Source organism: Lissotriton vulgaris, chromosome 2_1 (genome assembly GCF_964263255.1).
Source record: "Lissotriton vulgaris chromosome 2_1, aLisVul1.2, whole genome shotgun sequence".
Classification (NCBI taxonomy): Eukaryota; Metazoa; Chordata; class Amphibia; order Caudata; family Salamandridae; genus Lissotriton; species Lissotriton vulgaris.
This window is the reverse complement of record NC_141687.1, coordinates 1,992,672,426-1,992,691,368: the sequence shown is the minus strand read 5'-3', so window position 1 is coordinate 1,992,691,368 and position 18,943 is coordinate 1,992,672,426. Positions and strand designations below refer to the sequence as shown.

Below are 18,943 nucleotides of genomic sequence, written 5' to 3'. Positions count from 1 at the left end.
GCTCTATTGTACCTGGCTAAAAGGGCCTGGATATTAGCAATACAACAGTAATTTGCAGCTTGGGAGGCTACTCTTTTCCCGGAGGCGTCTATGATCTTAGACTCAGTGTCTGGTCATGGAGCATCCCCTGACGTCTGTGAATTAGCCCACTTACGGGCATTAAAAAACACTAAATAGTCTAAAGGTAACTGGTCTTTAATGAAAGCTGGATCTGATAGTGCAGGTTTATATTGAGAATGCGTGCACGTACCGGGTCATTAAATATGTCATCCACATATCCTAACATGCCTTTGAGCATAGGTCGTGTGTGGGTGCTTCTTTGGGAACTACTAAGGGTTTCAAAGAGTAAATCCTCCTCTAGGGACTCCTTATGTATTTGTACCCCATGATATTCAGCAGCTCTACTTAGCAGCTCTATATAGCCTACATTATCATCTGGTGGGGAAGGCCTGGTAGGATAAAGGTCAGGATCATTATCTGTGGGAGAATCAGTATTATAATCCTTCCAGGGGTCTGAAGGTGAAGGATCATTGCCCCCATCCCCATCATCGTGATCATCAGGTGTTTGTGGTTGTGGCAAATTAGTAAATGCTGTGTTTGTGGGGAAGGAGGTGATGGAGGAGGAGGACGAGGAGGAGAAGGGTTAGCACCAACATGATTCCTTTTTAAAGGAATGTGATAAGTGTCCTCTGACTCAGATTTGTGTTTATGTGGAAATTAGGTTACAATATGTCCAGTTTTTGAATTAATATAAAGTTATTTTTGCTGTGGGTCCGGTTTTGAAGGCGGGACATCGTAACGGGGCTCCTGTGGTGGTTGTGAAGCATCTTTATGTTTTGGTGCAAAGGTTTTCGGTGTCTTTGGTGCCGAAGATATCGGATCTGAAGACTGTTTTGGTGTTGAAGGAGTCGGGCTCGAGACTTGTTTTGGATTCGAACCCGAAGGTTTTGGCTCAGGGCCAGAGTGTGGAAGACTCGATCCTGAGCCCGAAGGCTTTAACGTGTGTTTTGGTGCCGAGCCGGAAGGCGGCCCATTGGAAACATTTTCTCGGTGCCGACCATGGCCTGAAGGCCGAGGTGGAACCGGAGCATTTCTTAGTCTGAGTAGGCCTTTGGGGCAAGGGAGATTCGGTACTCACGATACACTGACCTTGCGGAATCTCTTCATCCACATCGAAGCCGGTTTCTGAGATGGATATAGGATCCTCCTGTTCTTCCATGGCCCCTAGTGCATCGCCGGTCTCTTGTTCAGAATCTTCTCCGAAGAGGTCCGGAATGGAACCTGTGTGTTGACTCTGCATGTCGCAACGTCGTGCCCGACAGTCGCGGAGCGTTTTCTTTGAGCTGAAAGATTTACACGCATCACAGTCCTGTTCGTTGTGCTCCGGAGGTAAGCACAAGTTGCACACTTCCTGTGAGTTGGTGCGCGAGAACTTTGCGTGGCACCAAGGGCAGAATTTAAATGGAGTCTGTTCTTAGACTGCAAGGTGGACCGAAACGGATAGGCCTGACGGCCTTCCACGAGTTTCCCGATTGAAATGAGTTTTCTGTATTTGACACGATACGTAGAGAAAAGTAAATACGGGATCGAAAGAATAACGTTGAGGGTAAGTTGATTGCGCACCGAGGGGAACCCGAGAAACGGTTTTGAACCAGAGTACAGCAATTCACGCCCAATGACGGAAAAAAACAATCCAACAATGGTGTCAAATCCCATGCGCACTATTACCAAAAGGAGGAGTCACCTACCTCGTGACTGGAAAGACTTCTTTGAAGAAAAACAACTTGCAAACATCCCGCCCAACACTAGATGGCAGGAGTATGCAAATCATGTGATCTACAGCTCACATGCCTCAAACATAAGTTTTACACCGGATCCTGCAAGTCCCTCAAGGTACGCCGGCCTGGTTTGTGTACGAAGAGTTAGGAGTTGCAGTTATACCATAACTATGCTGGATTAAGATATGGACATCAGAGAACAAGGGTTTAAATCGCCTGATCCTATCAGATTATTTGGCCTTGGAACATGGAAATGTTATATCAGGGAATCTTTCCAGGCGATAGGAAGGCCACACATTTTCTTTGCACACAACACTTAAAGCCCTGGGGATGTTACTATCACAAAAGATTTACATCATAAATGTTTTACAGCGCAGCATGAATATACGGAGCCTAGTAAACTCACAGTGAGGGAGTATGTTCTGTTAAATCTATATTGGGCATGGAACCATACCTTTCTGACTTATCTAGCATTCATGACATATTTTGGCACTTTTGCGCTTACAGCTGTTACCAAACCTACATACCCTCTGTGCAGTAATAAGCTTCTTACGTGCAGCCCCAGATCTAGGCTTTCTAGAATTGATTGATCGCTGTAAGTTCAGCACGCAAAGGCCACTTTTAGTGTGGGGGATTGTACAGCCTTCTATCCCTAGAGTTTTATTAATTCTGCACCATTTTAAAAGCCGTTTTCAATTTTATTGTGTGTAATGATCTTTTTTTACTTTGCGTATCCATTTATACTCTATGTATTACTGTATCTTTTATGGATTAGTTGCATCCGAAAAAAGAATTATTCTCTATATATTTCTGAAAACCTGACACACTACCGAAATTATCAAGGGATCATTTGTGTAAATTGCTCTTGGTTTTCCCAAAGAAAATAATCAATAAGATAGTTAAGAAAATAAGTAGGAAATAATTGCAATTGGTGACCGTGATTTTATCTGTAATTGTTTTGCCCAGATTTCGGATTTATAAAAGAAACAGATCATTACTTCTCCTTGGAACAAACATATAAAGTGATAGTGTTCAAAAACAAAAATCAGAGCAGCTTGAAAGCACAACCAGAAACCACGGATTCCTTTCAAATAAGAATTCGGTTTATGGTTAGAGTGAAGAAATTGGCCACAATGTTTCAAAAGAGAAGAACTATACCTAAAAAATTGTAGAGACATGTACAGTACAATAAAAAGTGGATTGTACCTAGGGAGCCCTCATGTAATAAACATGTGCATTCTTAAGTGAACTAAATATGTCTTTAATAGTTAGCCAATAATGGGCCGCAGTCATTATAACTTAAACAAAACAACTTTATCACAAACACAACCAAAATAGTCTATTTTAATAAATATTTTAGATTGAAGCAAAGTACACCTTTTGTAACTCAAATCTTCAAATTTAAAACAAATGTTTAATTTAGAATTAGGCGCAGCACTTATTGTTACAGGCGTGCTGTATCAGAGCACGGGATGGGGTTAGTTTTATGATTAAAATTAGTTTTAGGCTTCAGCTTGTGTTACCACCTTTAAGGTTAGAACAAAGTTTAAGGGTTCGCACGAGTATGGGGCTAGGACAGTGGGTTTGGCGTAGTTATCAGTGGGCACAAGGCTTAAGCTCAGGACTAGGGTTAGAGCTGAGCTTAGACTCGGGGTTAATGTCACAGTACGCAGGCTCAGGTTAGTTTACTCTTAGGTTTAGGACAAGGAAATACATTTAGTGTCCGCATTAAACATTAGTCTTACAGTTAATCAAAGAGATACAGTTAAGCTTAGAGCTCCAATTAGACTTCCAGTTAGCTATGTGCTTCGATATACGACGGTTTGGATTGTAGCAATGACCATAAAATTGTTTTGCACTGGTAAATGAATTACAGTTCTGAAGTAGGGGATCATTTTGGTATGATTATAATAATAAAAACATAGTGTGTGATTTAACTGGTCAAATACCACTCGCTTCACACCGTGCAGCATACCAACAGTACTGTGTGATGATGGAGGAGGTGTTAAAAGAGAACCGAACTATACTGGTGAGAACATAATGTAGAATCAGCAAAGCAAGTGTACTTCAGTTTTACATCCACCCATATGCACATACAGCTGGTTAAATAGCAGTTGTCTTAACATTAGCCGTAAAACAGAAGAGATTTCCAGATTACCACATTAGGTATTTTCACATTTTATATCATAATAGCCTGTGAAAGCAAGTCTGGTGATCGAAATTGTTCACCTGTTAAGTGCTGACAAAAGTCTAAATCCTGGGCGTTTTTCTTCATTCCAGGGAAGCTGCTGCCTTCAAAAACAGAAAAGTAACAAAAAACGAATATGTATGACATCGAATATAAATTCAGTAAATGCATTGCAAATCTTGACTGTCTCAGTAGGTTAGTGTTGTGGCAGAATAGATGATTGAAGACACCGAGTTCGAGAGTTAGTCATTAGCCAGGAAAAAAAATGGGAAATGAAAGATACAAAAAGACTAAGAGTGAATGTCAAAGGCAATTAATAATGATGGTTAAGAACATCAGAAAAGAAAAAAGAAACACAAGCGTCCCAAGCACTGATGAAGAAGCTGTGTGATGGTTTTCGGAAAATTATTGCTTAAAAGAACATGGTTGCATTGTTTTAAATGGCAAAGATCTTGTATTTGGAGTCACAATAAATACTCAGTAAATTATTTAGAGTTTTGCAGATGGTGTAGAGTATATCAGGGTGGGGAAGGGCATTATCTCCCCCATACTGAGAGTACTGTGTCCGACAAATTTAGAGAAGATCCTATGCCTTAAAAGTTTGGTGGCTGACTACCGTTGGTTTTGATTAGGGGTGGGAGAAACTCGCAGACTTTCACTCGGCAGAATTCCGTGGAGTTAGATACAAATCCGGAGAGATTCTGCGAAGTACCTTGAGCGGCGGAATTTGCCACATCGTGCTGCTCATGCTTATTTTTAGCGCCGGGAGCTTGTTCCACACTGTAAAATCAGCTTGAATGGCACCACGTGGCGCACTAGAGGGCGCTGCTTTTTTTGCCGCTCGAGTAGACATTTTCTACTCAAGCTGTAGCTTTCTCAACGCTAACGGTCATAACCGTCTGTGATGAGAAATCACGCAGGGAGGCATTCTAGTGCCTGACAAACGTGATAGGGGATGCAAATTGTCGCTTGCACTCACCAGCAGAACGTTGATGAGCCACGTGCGAGAAAGAACTCTGCCAACCCAACGGTTGGCTGAGTTTTGCTGAAACTCCACAGAGTAGGCAAAACAATGCGAACTCCGCCGGCTGAGCAGAATATATCACCCACCCCTAGCTCTGACAGTCATACACTAAACTTTTAAAACATTTTTGATTATCAAAAACAAACTCCCAAAGCAGGATTATTTTGTGAAAAAGAAAAAAAAACTAATGACCCCCACGCCCCAACAGTGTAAGGCTCTTTATTGTTCTTTTCAGTCCCTCGCCGCCAGGTTTGTCCTGGCGGTGAGGCATTGCACCGTCCACCCTCAACAAGATGGACTGTGTAATGTACTCTTGACGGCGGCCTCGACTTCCTCACATGGCCCCTAGTCAGGGCCACAGAGGAAGTAAACCATTGACAAACCCAATGGGGACTCCGTCGACAAGTGCGCCATTTCTAAATGAGGGTTGGCAGGCAGTGAACTCCATAATTTTTACAATGGAGGACCCTGTCTGCCAAAATATAAATAAGGCACTTAATGACAAAGCATACCAAAAACTGCATTAGGGCCCAGATTACAGATAATGATAACCACGGCCAAAATCTGTGGGGTCCCAGGTAGAACAAAACATTTTAAAATCCTTTTGTCCCTCTGGCAAAGAGCCAAATAGCTGCTGCTTGATGTCTGGCACTACTCTGCGACCCTCAAGGCGTTGCCACCCACGCAGCGCTTTCTGTACAGCAAAAGACGCTGTCGGGTCCTGGATATTATGAGCCCTGGCAACAAAGGAGATGGCAGCACGATGCCTCTGGGCTGTAGCCACCGACTTCCCAGCCTTACGCAAGGACATCAGAAAATGTACTACCCAATCCTCATGCCCCCAAAGTCCCCCTCTCTCAGTCCCCAAAAAGGCCAAATAAGCCCGAAACGCCCCTTCGTATGCCTTCCTCGTCCTTGGTGCTAGACTCTCTCCCACGAGGTAACGAAGTTCGGGGCACCGAGAGACCAGAGAGCTTCGGGAAAGGGTGCTGGCTCGGGGTCCGCTGAGGGAAGGAAACCCGAGAAAGCCTGCATTTGAAAACGAGACAGTGCATCAGCAGCCTGATTCATCACCCCCGGGACATGTTTTGCTCTGAATACCACGTTCAGTTGCATACACAGTAAGACAATTTCTTTAAGCAGCCTCAAAATCATTTTACAACGTGCTGCCTGACTATTAATGCATTCTACAACGGTCATATTGTCAGACCAAAATATGACAGAATGATTTTTGAATCCATCGGGCCAGGATCTGAGGGCCACCAAAATAGGAAACAGCTCAAGGAAAGCAATATTACTCGTCAGCCCCTCATCGTGCCACCATGTTGGCCACTTTTGTGCCGACCATTTTGTGCCGAAGATGGCGCCGAAACCCATGCTTCCCGCTGAATCCGTCCATAGACCAAGCTCTTCAGAGGACAAGGCCGGTTTGTTCCAGACGACTCGACCATTGAAATCCGCCAAAATTGCTAACCAAATACGCATGTCTTGGCGGACCTCGGCCGATAACCTCGTGCGATGGTGACCCTCCTTTAGGCCGACCATCGCCTGTGCAATCGAACGGGAGAAGGGGCGGGCCATCGGGATCACCCTTAAGGCAAAATTCAACTTCCCCACCAATTGCTGCAATTGATGCAGCGTAACTTTAGATGCAGTGATACACCTTTGCAGGGCTGTCTTGAATTTCGATACTTTGGAAGCTGGTAAACGAAAACAACCCTCACTAGAGTCCAACTCGATCCCGAGGAACTCGAGGCAAGTCGTGGGACCCACAGTTTTACCTGGTGCCAACGGCACGCCAAATTGATTCATTAAAACACAAAATTCAGTCAAGGCCCGGGCACATTCATCATCCCCAGCGGCCCCAAGGAACAGAAAGTCGTCGAGGTAATGCATCACATTCCGAAAACCTGTTTTCTTCGTGTAAACCCATTGCAGAAAACTACTGAATTTCTCGAAATAAGCACAAGATATCGAGCACCCCATTGGCATACACCTGTCCATGTAATACAAACCTTGAAACATGAATCCCAACAAACGTTGGTCATCCGGGTATACCGGGAGCAAACGGAACGCTGACTCGATATCTGATTTCGCCATCAGCGTCCCGGGCCCCAGGCGATTCAAAATGGCTACGGCCTCATCGAATGATGCGTACCGCACCGAACACATTTCTGGATTAATTGCATCGTTTACAGAAAGGCCATAAGGGGCTGATAAATTGTGAATCAATCGAAACTCACCCTGGTCCTTCTTGGGGACCACCCCTAAAGGAGAACAAACAAAGTTCGGTACCGGGGGGACAGGAAACGGGCCGGCAACCCGACCTCGGGTAACCTCTTTCCGGATCTTATCCTGTACTACAGTAGTATGCTGCAAGACGGAAAGTTGATTTTTGCACGTCCCGACACCCTGAAAGTTACCCACCGGGATGCGGAAACCATATGAAAAACCGTTTCGTAGCACCCCAGCAGAAGTACGATCTGGGTATTCGCTGAGCCAGGGAATCATCGCCAGGGTATCAATCGGGGTTGGTAAAGGCGCCCCTCGGACTATATTAGACCTGTTTAGCGCCTCCTCTACCCCCATTTTCACCCGATTTGGCTCTGCACGAGGACTCAGGATGGGGTGCCCCACAACCACTACATTCGTGTTTGAACTTACAAGATCCCGGGGGCCTAGTACATTTGCTTCTGTTGAAATTGAAACAGAACCCCCTCTTCCCTGTATTGCCGGCGGGTCTCGGGTAATCGTCTGTACCCGTACCCGACCGAAAGGGTGTCCCCCCATTTTGGCGGGAGGACTCACTAACAGCACTCCCCACCAATGGCACTTTCAACATTCCCGACTCTTTCATCTTATTCCATGTTAAAGAATCGTAACAGTCCCAGGTTAAACTTTTGTTATGCTCCATCGCTTTCCTGAAAAGGTTATCATAACAGAACCATTGGTTACCTTGGTGTGATGTCGAGTACCCCATAATTCGTGACTGATATACTGGAAATTCAGGGAGCAAATCAGGCCTACGTTCCCCCAAAATTGCCGTGAAAATTCCCCAAGCATTCCCCCAGTTACCAATATTTTCATTCACTTTAAAGGCGGCCATTTTTGCGCGCCAAACACTCGGATGCATCAGATCCTTTTGACCCTTAACAGTTTCGACCTCATAGTGATCAACGAGCAGGGAGAAAATGTTAACGTATTCCCCCGCCCAAATCTTTTCCTTTATTGGCAAAGGAACATGTTGCCCCAATCTTTCTCTACGAGAGGGTGTTGACTCATCCCTTGCAATCGGCAATGGCCGCTTACCTGCACCGGACGCTGCTTCCGTCCCTCGTGGCTTGTCTATCGCCGCATCCGGCGCGGGCACCTTGGCTGCATCACGTTTCTCGCGCAACTGCTTTATGAGTGCTTGCGCTTCGGTAGCCATGGCGCCCCCATTACTGTCCCCCAACCATGCTGCTAACTGTGCCGCCAATTCGGGAGGCATATCTTCGGCAGACGTCGGGGTGACTATCACGGGAATCGGATTCCCCTCAACCGGTACCGGGGCCGGTACCGGGGCTGGCGCCTCGAGCGGAGAACAGGGAACCGGGACGTCTCCCCCGACCGGCCCCCTTCTCGGCCTCTTTGGCTTCCCTCCGGCCGGTGGACGCCCCGATCCCTCCTCGCCGTCTCGCTCCGCCAACCGCTTCTTAATTTCGGACATGTCCTTCATGAGTGCCCGAACCAACTGGTCAGTCGACATTCCCTTTGCTCCTTTCTTGGGCATCCTTTCGACGAAGTATCTAAAAGACAAAGAGAGAGATTAAAACGCTCAAAATTGGCTCTTCGTTCTGTCCCGAGCTCACGTGCAGCGAGGAGGTGCAGCTTCAGAGCACAAGAACAAGAGGATGTCTTCTGGTCTTGCGTCCCTTTTTATCCGTCTTCAGGGCGGGCGTATACCCGCCCCTGCCTGCCCCTGAGGGCGTGGCTGGCTGCGTAGGTGTCTAGGCCAGCCCACTCTAGGGCGGGAACGAGCGCGCCCCAGCTACGCCGCTTCGGGCATACCAGCTGAGACGCGCCTCCCGCCCAAAATGGCTTCCCGGGGGATCGAGGCACTCGGCCATAAGTTCGGGGGGACCGATTCGGTCGCCCCTTTCCACTAGAGGGCGCTGCTTTTTTTGCCGCTCGAGTAGACATTTTCTACTCAAGCTGTAGCTTTCTCAACGCTAACGGTCATAACCGTCTGTGATGAGAAATCACGCAGGGAGGCATTCTAGTGCCTGACAAACGTGATAGGGGATGCAAATTGTCGCTTGCACTCACCAGCAGAACGTTGATGAGCCACGTGCGAGAAAGAACTCTGCCAACCCAACGGTTGGCTGAGTTTTGCTGAAACTCCACAGAGTAGGCAAAACAATGCGAACTCCGCCGGCTGAGCAGAATATATCACCCACCCCTAGCTCTGACAGTCATACACTAAACTTTTAAAACATTTTTGATTATCAAAAACAAACTCCCAAAGCAGGATTATTTTGTGAAAAAGAAAAAAAAACTAATGACCCCCACGCCCCAACAGTGTAAGGCTCTTTATTGTTCTTTTCAGTCCCTCGCCGCCAGGTTTGTCCTGGCGGTGAGGCATTGCACCGTCCACCCTCAACAAGATGGACTGTGTAATGTACTCTTGACGGAGGCCTCGACTTCCTCACATGGCCCCTAGTCAGGGCCACAGAGGAAGTAAACCATTGACAAACCCAATGGGGACTCCGTCGACAAGTGCGCCATTTCTAAATGAGGGTTGGCAGGCAGTGAACTCCATAATTTTTACAATGGAGGACCCTGTCTGCCAAAATATAAATAAGGCACTTAATGACAAAGCATACCAAAAACTGCATTAGGGCCCAGATTACAGATAATGATAACCACGGCCAAAATCTGTGGGGTCCCAGGTAGAACAAAACATTTTAAAATCCTTTTGTCCCTCTGGCAAAGAGCCAAATAGCTGCTGCTTGATGTCTGGCACTCCTGTTTTGCTTTACTGTGGACCTGATGACCACATACCCTAATCTATACATGTTTCAGGTGTCTGAAAAACAAATGCTGCAGTTACAGGTTGGTAAATCTTTTGGTACACAGTAATTTGATCAACTGTAGACATGTTTATGGAGATTTAAGTACAAAGCTTCTAAACATGTTCAAACAATACAAGAATGGTGTACTGGCCACACACAACAAGTACTGGCAAAGCCATTATGTCTCAACTCTAGGAGTTAACGGTTTTGCCAATGCTTTTGTGATGCTGAAAAGCATCAGTAAAAAGTAAGGAGTAGTTTCTGTCCTGTAACTCCAGTTCTGTAGTAGGGGTATCTCTGTTATAGTCATAATCTAGTGAATAGTCCCGCCCATGTGCGTGGACCCCGGCAATCAAAAAATAATCTCTTAAGTTGTCAAAATAATGCAGAAACTGCAAAGACACTTAAGAGAGAATTTAAAGACAAATAATGCAGCCTATATCCACAGGCTACACTGTCCAGTACTTCAACTAGAAATTCCACCAAAAATCACCACACACAGCCCAGCCTGCTAGTTTCTACCATAGAGAAACCTGCCTCCCCCAGTCAAAGACTCAGGAATGATAGAGAGGAAGGTAGGGACAGACAAGCCCCATAGGCTGCCATTATGTGGCTTAAATAGGATACTGTGCCTTTAAGAGAACTTTCCAGACTTCTCCCAGTATCCCAGAATGCATAGCAGGTCCAACTTACTTTCAGTTCTTTTTGAAGGCGTATAAAACGCCAGACCTGTAGCATTGTATACATGAAGAATTCTCCACCGGGGAGGCGGGCGGGCGCTTATGACTATAACAGAGATACCCCTACTACAGAACTGGAGTTACAGGACAGAAACTACTCCTTCTGTAGTAGGGATCTCTGTGTATAGTCATAATCTAGTGAATAGAATGGCAAGCCCATCCCCACAACTAAGCGGCGGTGGAGAGTAAATACATAATGCCACTATTGTGCGAACAAATTCCGCAGCGAAGCCTGTCCAACCTGAGCGTCTGCCCTGGCGTCAGTGTCCAGGCAGTAATGCTTAGCAAAGGTATGAACCGACTTCCAAGTGGCTGCCTTGCAGATTTCAGCAATCGGCACGTTACGGAGCAGAGCCGTCGTGGCAGCTTTGCCCCTGGTGGAATGAGCCTTAGGCTTACCTCCTAAGGTCTTATTAGCCTTCTGATAACACAATTGTATGCAGGACACAATCCACCTAGAGATGGACTGCTTAGAGGTCGCAAGACCTGTCCTGACCGATCCATAATTGATAAACAACTGGTCAGACCTACGAATATCTTTGGTTTTATCCAGATAAAATTTCAACACCCTCCTAACATCCAGAGAATGGAGAGACCTCTCCGCTGGGGATGAAGGGTTCTGAAAGAACGTAGGTAAAGTTATAGTCTGGTTGACATGAAAGTCAGAAATAACCTTGGGAAGAAATTTAGGGTGAGTACGCATAACAACCTTAGCAGCATGAAATACAGTATAAGGTTCATTACAACACAACGCCTGAATTTCACTCACCCTGCGGGCCGATGTAATGGCCACGAGGAACGCCGCCTTCCAGGACAGGTGCTGCAACGAAGCCTTATGAATAGGTTCAAAAGGTTCCTTCATCAATCTGGACAGCACCACATTCAATTCCCATGAAGGCGAGGGAAGCCTGACAGGAGGGAATACTTTCTTCAATCCTTCCAGAAAATCTTTGATCACGGGGATCTGGAAAAAGGAAGTCTGTGAAGGGCATTTCCTGTAGGCAGTCAATGCAGCCAGATGAACCTTAATGGAATGCACATTAAGGCCAGACTGCGCCAAATGTAAAAGGTAAGGAAGGATGACATCCTCCTTACAGGTCGTAGGATCATGGTTCTTAGACTGGCACCAGATACAAAACCTCTTCCACTTGTAAGCGTATGAAGTCCTAGTGGAAGGTCTCTTGGACTCCTTCAGAATGTCCATGCAATCATCGGGCAGATTAAGATGGCCATACTGCACTATCTCAGGAGCCATGCCGCCAAACTCAAAGACGAGAGGTTGGGGTGTAACATCCGTCCCCCGAACTTCGTGAGAAGGTCCGGCCTGCACGGCAACCGAATGTGAGGAAGGAGAGACCGGTGAAGTAGGTCCGTGAACCACCACTGCCTGGGCCACTCCGGGGCGATGAGTATCATCCGAGCCCTGGACCGGGCCAGCTTGATGAGCACCGCCGGAATCAGGGGAATGGGAGGAAAGGCGTACAGAAAGTTGTTCGTCCAGTCGATCCATAACGCATTCCCCAGCGTCCCTTGCTGGAAGTACTTGGAGGCGAAGTCTCTGCACTTGCTGTTTTCGGCGGTGGCGAACAAATCTACGTCTGGAGTTCCCCACCTTGCGAAGACTTCTCCTAGTACTTCGTCGTTTATGACCCATTCGTGGTTTTCCTGAAGCAGTCTGCTCAGTGCGTCCGCCTGAACATTCTGCACACCTGGTAGATGGGTGGCCGTTATCGTCAGTCCTCTGGCCAGGAGCCAGTGCCAGATCGTCTGCGCCTCCTGTGACAGAGTGCGCGATCTCGACCCCCCCTGCTTGTTGAGGTAATACATTGTGGTGGTATTGTCCGTCTGTACAAGCAGAGAGTTGGTCCGGGAGGACGGAAGAAAGGCCTTCAGCGCCAAGTGAACAGCCCTGAGTTCCAGGAAATTGATGTGATACGTGGCCTCCATCGGTGACCACGTGCCTTGAATCTGTAGAGTCCCGGAGTGCGCTCCCCATCCCAGAAGAGACGCATCCGTCACGACAGTCTGCGTGGGAATGTCCTTGTGAAAGGGAACCCCTCTGAGGAGATTCTCCGCCGAACACCACCACTTCAGGGACTGAAGAGCATGCAGCGATAGGCGAATCTTGTCGTCCCAAGATCCTTTCCTCTGATCCCACTGGTCCTCCAAGCACTCCTGCAACGGTCTCATGTGCAGCCGTGCGTGTGGCGTCAGGAAGATACAAGAGGCCATCGATCCCAGTAGAGAAGACACCGTCCTCACTGTTGTAGATGGAGTCGTTATAAGAGCCTGAGCCTTCCGAAGGAGTGATAATCGTCGCTCTTCCGAAGGAGACACGCTTGCTGACAGCGTATTGATGGAGGCTCCCAAGTACTGTATGCATTGGACCGGAGTCGGGACAGACTTGGCCATGTTGATGTGCAACCCCAGCTTGTTCAAGAGAACGCACGTCTTCCGGAAGTGTGCTCGCGCTTCCGAGAAGGAGGATGCCTTGATCAACCAATCGTCCAAGTAAGGGTAGACGAACACCTTGTTCTTCCTCAGGTGTGCCGCTACCACCGCCATGCACTTCGAGAATGTCCTTGGCGCAGACTTCAGTCCGAATGGGAGTACTGTGTATTGATAGTGATTGGTGCCGACTTTGAACCGCAGGAACTTCCTGTGTTTGTGTGCAATGGGCACATGGAAGTAAGCATCCTGTAGGTCTATAGCGCAAAGCCAGTCTCCCTGTTGCAACTGAGGGTAGATCTGGTGCAACGACAGCATGCGGAACTTTTCTCTGCGAATCCACTTGTTTGCCTGTCGCAAATCCAGAATGGGCCTGAACTCGTTCTTGTCCTTCTTGCGAACCAGAAAGAACCGGGAGTACAGACCTCTTCCTCTCTGAGACAGAGGTACGTCTTCTATCGCCCTTTTCCTTAACAGGATATCCGCTTCCGCCTGAAGCTCGCGCAGCTGAAACTGCGAGCTGACCGGGGGTATCGCTGGAGGAGGGCTGGTGAACCGAAGACTGTATCCATTGCAAACAATATTCAGCACCCACTTGTCCTGAGTAATTTTTCTCCACTCTGCCAGAAAAAGTTGGATGCTTCCCCCTACCGGAGTGGGTAACGGATCCGGGGGAAGTAAGTTCCTAGGGCCTAGACCCCGCCTGGCCCTTGGGCGCCGGAGCCGACTGCTGGCCTCCTCTGCCCTTCTGCCGCTTCTGGAACGGCTTACGGAACGGCTGCTGCTGTTGCGAGTGCCCCGAAGCCTGTCCCCGTCCTCGGCCTTGTCCTCCGAACCGCCGTTGGAAAGGGCGGTACTGCTTCTTGGTCTCCTTGGACTTTTCCAGGCCCACAGCCGTCAGCGTTTCGGCCTCCGCCTTCATGCGGGCCATTTCATCATCCGCGTGCTTCCCGAAGAGGGTCTCACCGGAAAACGGCAGATTGGCCACCCTCTGCTGTGCGTCCGGTTTCAGGGACGTCAGCCGGAGCCATGCGTGGCGCCGTTGGTTGATCCCGTGGCAGAATCCGTGAGCAGCCAACAGGGAAGAGTCCGCAGCCGCGCCGATTATCTGGTTGGCCACCAGCATCCCCTCACTCAGGACTTCCATGAAGTCTTCACGCTGCTCCCGAGGCAAATGCTCCGCAAAGCGCTCGAGGGAGTCCCAGAGGGCGCGGTCGTAATGTCCCAACAGAGCCGTGGCACTCGCCGCTTTCATGGATGTCGCGGAAGTTCCACAGACTCTTCGCCCCGCCGAGTCCATCCACCTAGACTCCTTGTCCGGGGGAACCGTGGAGGTCGGAGTGGTGGCATGCTGCTTGTGGGCCGCCGTGACGATGACGGAGTCAGGCGGAGGCTCCGCTCTCAAAAAGGCCGGATCCGAGTCGGGAGCCCGGTACTTCTTTAGTAATCTGGACGGGGCCGCTCTCGTCACCGCCGGGGTGAGAAACAGAGCCATAGCCGGTTCTTCCAGGCCCGGCACCAAGGGCAGGAGAGGACGAGACATGTGCCTCTGATGTAGAGTCTCGAAAATGACGGACGTCTTCGGAGCAGGCACTGTCAGTGTAATGCCTAGCTTCGCCGCGCCCCTCAACAGGACGTCCTGAAAGGCAACCAGGTCATCTATCGGGGACACTCTGGTGTCCGGCGACCCCGATAGCGTAGGGGAATAGTCCCTGGTCCCAGATGATCTCGTGTGAGAGCGAGATTCGCGCCTCCTATGGCGGTGTTTCGACCTCGTGGAAGATCTGCGCCTAGAGCGAGAACGAGACCTGCCAGCTCTTGGGCGCTCCTTTGGTTTGCGAGGAGGGGTCTTCCGTGGTTCCTCACGGGGTCTCTTCGGGTCCTCCCGGGGTTTCGGTTTCGGGGTCCCCTTGGGAGGAGCAGGCAGGGACGGCAGTGAAGTGGACCTCGGCGGAGGAACCTTCGGCTGCGGGGTGGGCCCATGCGGAGGGACCGGAGGTGGAGAAGGATCCCCCGAAGGCAGTGGTGGTATGGGCGGAGGGTCCTCCTTAGGTACGGGTGGAGGAGTAGGAGTCCTGGGCCGAGATGGAGTGTACACTTCCGAGTACACCGAGCCCGGTGACCCTTTAGGGGACGGGTGCGGAGATCCATCCCCATCCGCAGGCGACCGTTTCCTCTTGCGTCCACTGGAAGCGGCGTGACTCCTGGGGCTAGAGCCCCCTCTGTGTCGTTTTGGAGAGGGTGACCTACTCCTTGACGCTGACCGCTGTCTGCTGGGCGCAGAACGACGCTTCTCCGGTGTCGAATGGCGCTTCCTGGACTCCGGCGTCGAACGTCGTCCCCTCGACGTCGACCCTCTCATCCTCGGCGTCGAACGTCGACTCCTCGACGTCGATCTCCTCTTGCCCGACCTCTCACGTCGCCCTCTCGACGTCGGGCGGTCCGCCCTCGACGTCGACCGCCGCCGTCGTCTCGATGTTCCCGACGTCGAGGAGCCCCTCGACGTCGATCGGCGGTGTCGCCTCGACGACGATCGACGGTGTCGCCTCGACGACGACCGACGGTGTCGCCTCGACGGCGAGCGTCGGTGCCGCTTCGACGGCGAGCGTCGATACACGTCCCTGCGCCTTCGGCGTCGGTATGAAGACCTCGACGTCGACGAAGACGATGACGTCGACGGCGGCTTCGACGTCGGCTTCTCCTTCGCCGTCGAGCCGTCACGCCGTCTCGACCCGGAGCCCCGGGGAGAAGGGGAGCACGCCGTCGTCATCCCTCTCGACGTCGTCGTCGAAGCCCTCGACGTCGACGGAGAATGGGATCGTTTGCTGGACTTCCTGCCCCCGGGGAGCCCCCCAGGGGCCTCAGCAGAGGCAGAGGGATCCCTCCCAGGCTGCCCAGACCCACCTGCAGCACGTAGACGCCTATCCTCCAGGCCAGCCAGCCTGATCTTCAATCTGTCCCTGAGGGTCCTAGCAGAAAGTTGCTGGCAGATAACACACTCCTCAGGGCCATGATCTTCTGGAAGGCACACGATGCAGACATCATGGGGGTCGCTTTTGGCCTTCTTCCTCTCACATGCTGGGCACTTAACAAAAAGGCCAGGCATTTCGGAGCCCCAAAACGCCTAAAAAACAGCACAAAAGTGAGAAGAGAACACCAAGCAGTAACTGCAACACTTTTAAAAGTCAAAAGTGCAAAAACAAATTCAATAAACCCTTGAAAAAGGGAGAGCTCAATGCCAGGGTCCTGTAAGCAGGAGCCGGAAAAAAGAACTGAAAGTAAGTTGGACCTGCTATGCATTCTGGGATACTGGGAGAAGTCTGGAAAGTTCTCTTAAAGGCACAGTATCCTATTTAAGCCACATAATGGCAGCCTATGGGGCTTGTCTGTCCCTACCTTCCTCTCTATCATTCCTGAGTCTTTGACTGGGGGAGGCAGATTTCTCTATGGTAGAAACTAGCAGGCTGGGCTGTGTGTGGTGATTTTTGGTGGAATTTCTAGTTGAAGTACTGGACAGTGTAGCCTGTGGATATAGGCTGCATTATTTGTCTTTAAATTCTCTCTTAAGTGTCTTTGCAGTTTCTGCATTATTTTGACAACTTAAGAGATTATTTTTTGATTGCCGGGGTCCACGCACATGGGCGGGACTATTCACTAGATTATGACTATACACAGAGATCCCCTACTACAGAATGCTTTTTGCTGATGCTGTTTTGTGTTTATAAAATAAAAAAGTATTTTGAAGGTGCCACTGGTTGTGTCATTTTGTACATATGGTCATGCATTACCAAGCACGCGGACACAAACAGAATGACACAGGAGGAATTTCTTTAAATTTTTTATTGAACGTTCTAAAATGCCAAGAGGAGTCAATAAACAAAAACAATGCAAGTATGCCAAGACTCTTTTGTGAAGGGCCAGCAGCAGTTTGCTGCCTGGTTCTCCAAAAATATATATATTTAATCCCTAAATGTAAGCAGTGGAGGAACACAAGTCGGCAAGTCAAGAGCATGGTAAATAGGCTAATGCTCCAGGAAAGGATCAAACAAATTGAACAAAAAAAGCCAACAAATAAGAAGCAGGCAAATGAGACGGACAACAAAACACCAAAGCTAAGGAATAGGCAGGGTGTGGGCCCCTGTACGTTCTTGTTAAATCCACCATATAGGTATTTTGCAACCAGACAGGATACACTGTTGGAAGGCGCGACCGAAGAATGAAACTTTCAGTTTGATAAGCTAATGAAGGGTCATAAGGTTAAAAAACAAATGCCTTTCACCGATATTTCATAGTACTAGGTTTCAGAATAGCAGTTAGACTGGAGTTAGTGGCAAACGAGAGCAAGTGATATAACCGCCCGGAGCGTGGGACACAGGGCCACTTGTCTTGACCAGCTGGACTTCTAAACTCTCCCAGTGGTTATAAATGTACTGAAATAAATACATGAATTTCTAGGGAAGGCAACATCGCTTCTCCCACAAGCCAAAGGACACATTGTATTTCAAACTGAGGCCATGTCTGCGCACAGCAATAGATTCCTTGAAAGGAAGAGCAGAGCAGACTTGTTTCATAGCATAACCGTTGCGGACAAAATGCTTTATTCTCCAAGGACATCAATATTAACATTTAAATAACTTAATTATCTTTCTAAGAAGAGGGGATAAAAAAAGCATAGAGCACCCTTTTCACTCGTATGCTAGAGATAGAAGACTGTAAAAAATAAACGGTAAGAAGAACGATCTCTCAATATTTTAATATGCCCTGCTTCCTGCATGTTTGGTAGTCAACACGTTCTACACATATAAATTTGACTAAACCCCAAAGTTTTCTAACAAAAATTTGCACACCTTAACCACTATTTCTAATCACGCCCACTTTTTTTCAATTATGGTTCATAATGTTTTCTGTGCAGTGATGTCCCGCCATTGGGTAGATAGGTTTTACAAACGCAGGCTTAGATTAAAAATATAGCTGCAAAAAAAATCGCAAGTATTACTATTAGCAAATGTATTTAAAAACTTCGGATTGACGGACGTTGGACCTGGCCTTCCTGGACTGTAGTTATATGCTTGACCTGCAGAAACTAGGATGTGTTTACTTATTAGCAGTCTAAACATTTATTTTGCCAAAACCTTTGGCAACATTTGATGAATCTTCACAAAATGTTCCAAAAAAAAAAGTCCAATCCACCTCAGCTCAGCTCCTTCCAAGAAAGTTTTGCGGTGATCCGTCAAAAGGGGCTCCCAAAACGTATTTCCCCATGCAATTTTTCATAGAAAAATTAACCTGTTATACCCCAAAAATGGTTGAACCAAATTACGCCAAATTTGTCAGAAAGCTAGACCATGGTTAAAAAAAGTGTGCTTTTTCTTATTTGGTATAAATGCACAAGTTACTTACCTTTGGTAACGATATATCTGTAAGAAACATTAGTAGTGATAGATTCCTTACCTTAGAATTACCCCCAGGCGTCAGACTGGATCCAGAAAGTTTTCGTCAGCAGTACCCCTGCGCGTCCGTAGGCCTTGTCGTGCATCCGCGACCGGTTCCGCGTGCGCTGTTTGCGCCGTTGTCACCAAGATGACGTATGCGGGAGCTACTTGGGCGCGCCCACGGGCGCGGACGTAAGTTCTGTACACGACTTTCCGCATTAGGAACGCAGAGCCATGCAAGAAACTGACCACTGGTGCCATGAAACTAGAGCCCTGAAA

General features: G+C 48.5%; 1 protein-coding gene across 6 annotated transcripts in view; it reads right to left on the bottom strand.

Moving 5' to 3' along the window:
- CRTC3 (CREB regulated transcription coactivator 3) overlaps positions 1-18,943 on the bottom strand; it is a 1,134,508-nt gene that overhangs the window by 490,846 nt on the left and 624,719 nt on the right. For 4 of the 6 annotated variants that reach the window (XM_086958213.1, XM_086958212.1, XM_086958216.1 and 1 more), the window contains exon 5: positions 4,008-4,070. The exons of the other annotated variants lie outside the window; for them this stretch is intronic. In XM_086958213.1, the coding sequence (XP_086814339.1) occupies positions 4,008-4,070 (63 nt within the window). The remainder of the gene's footprint in view (positions 1-4,007; positions 4,071-18,943) is intronic. 6 annotated transcript variants of the gene reach the window in all.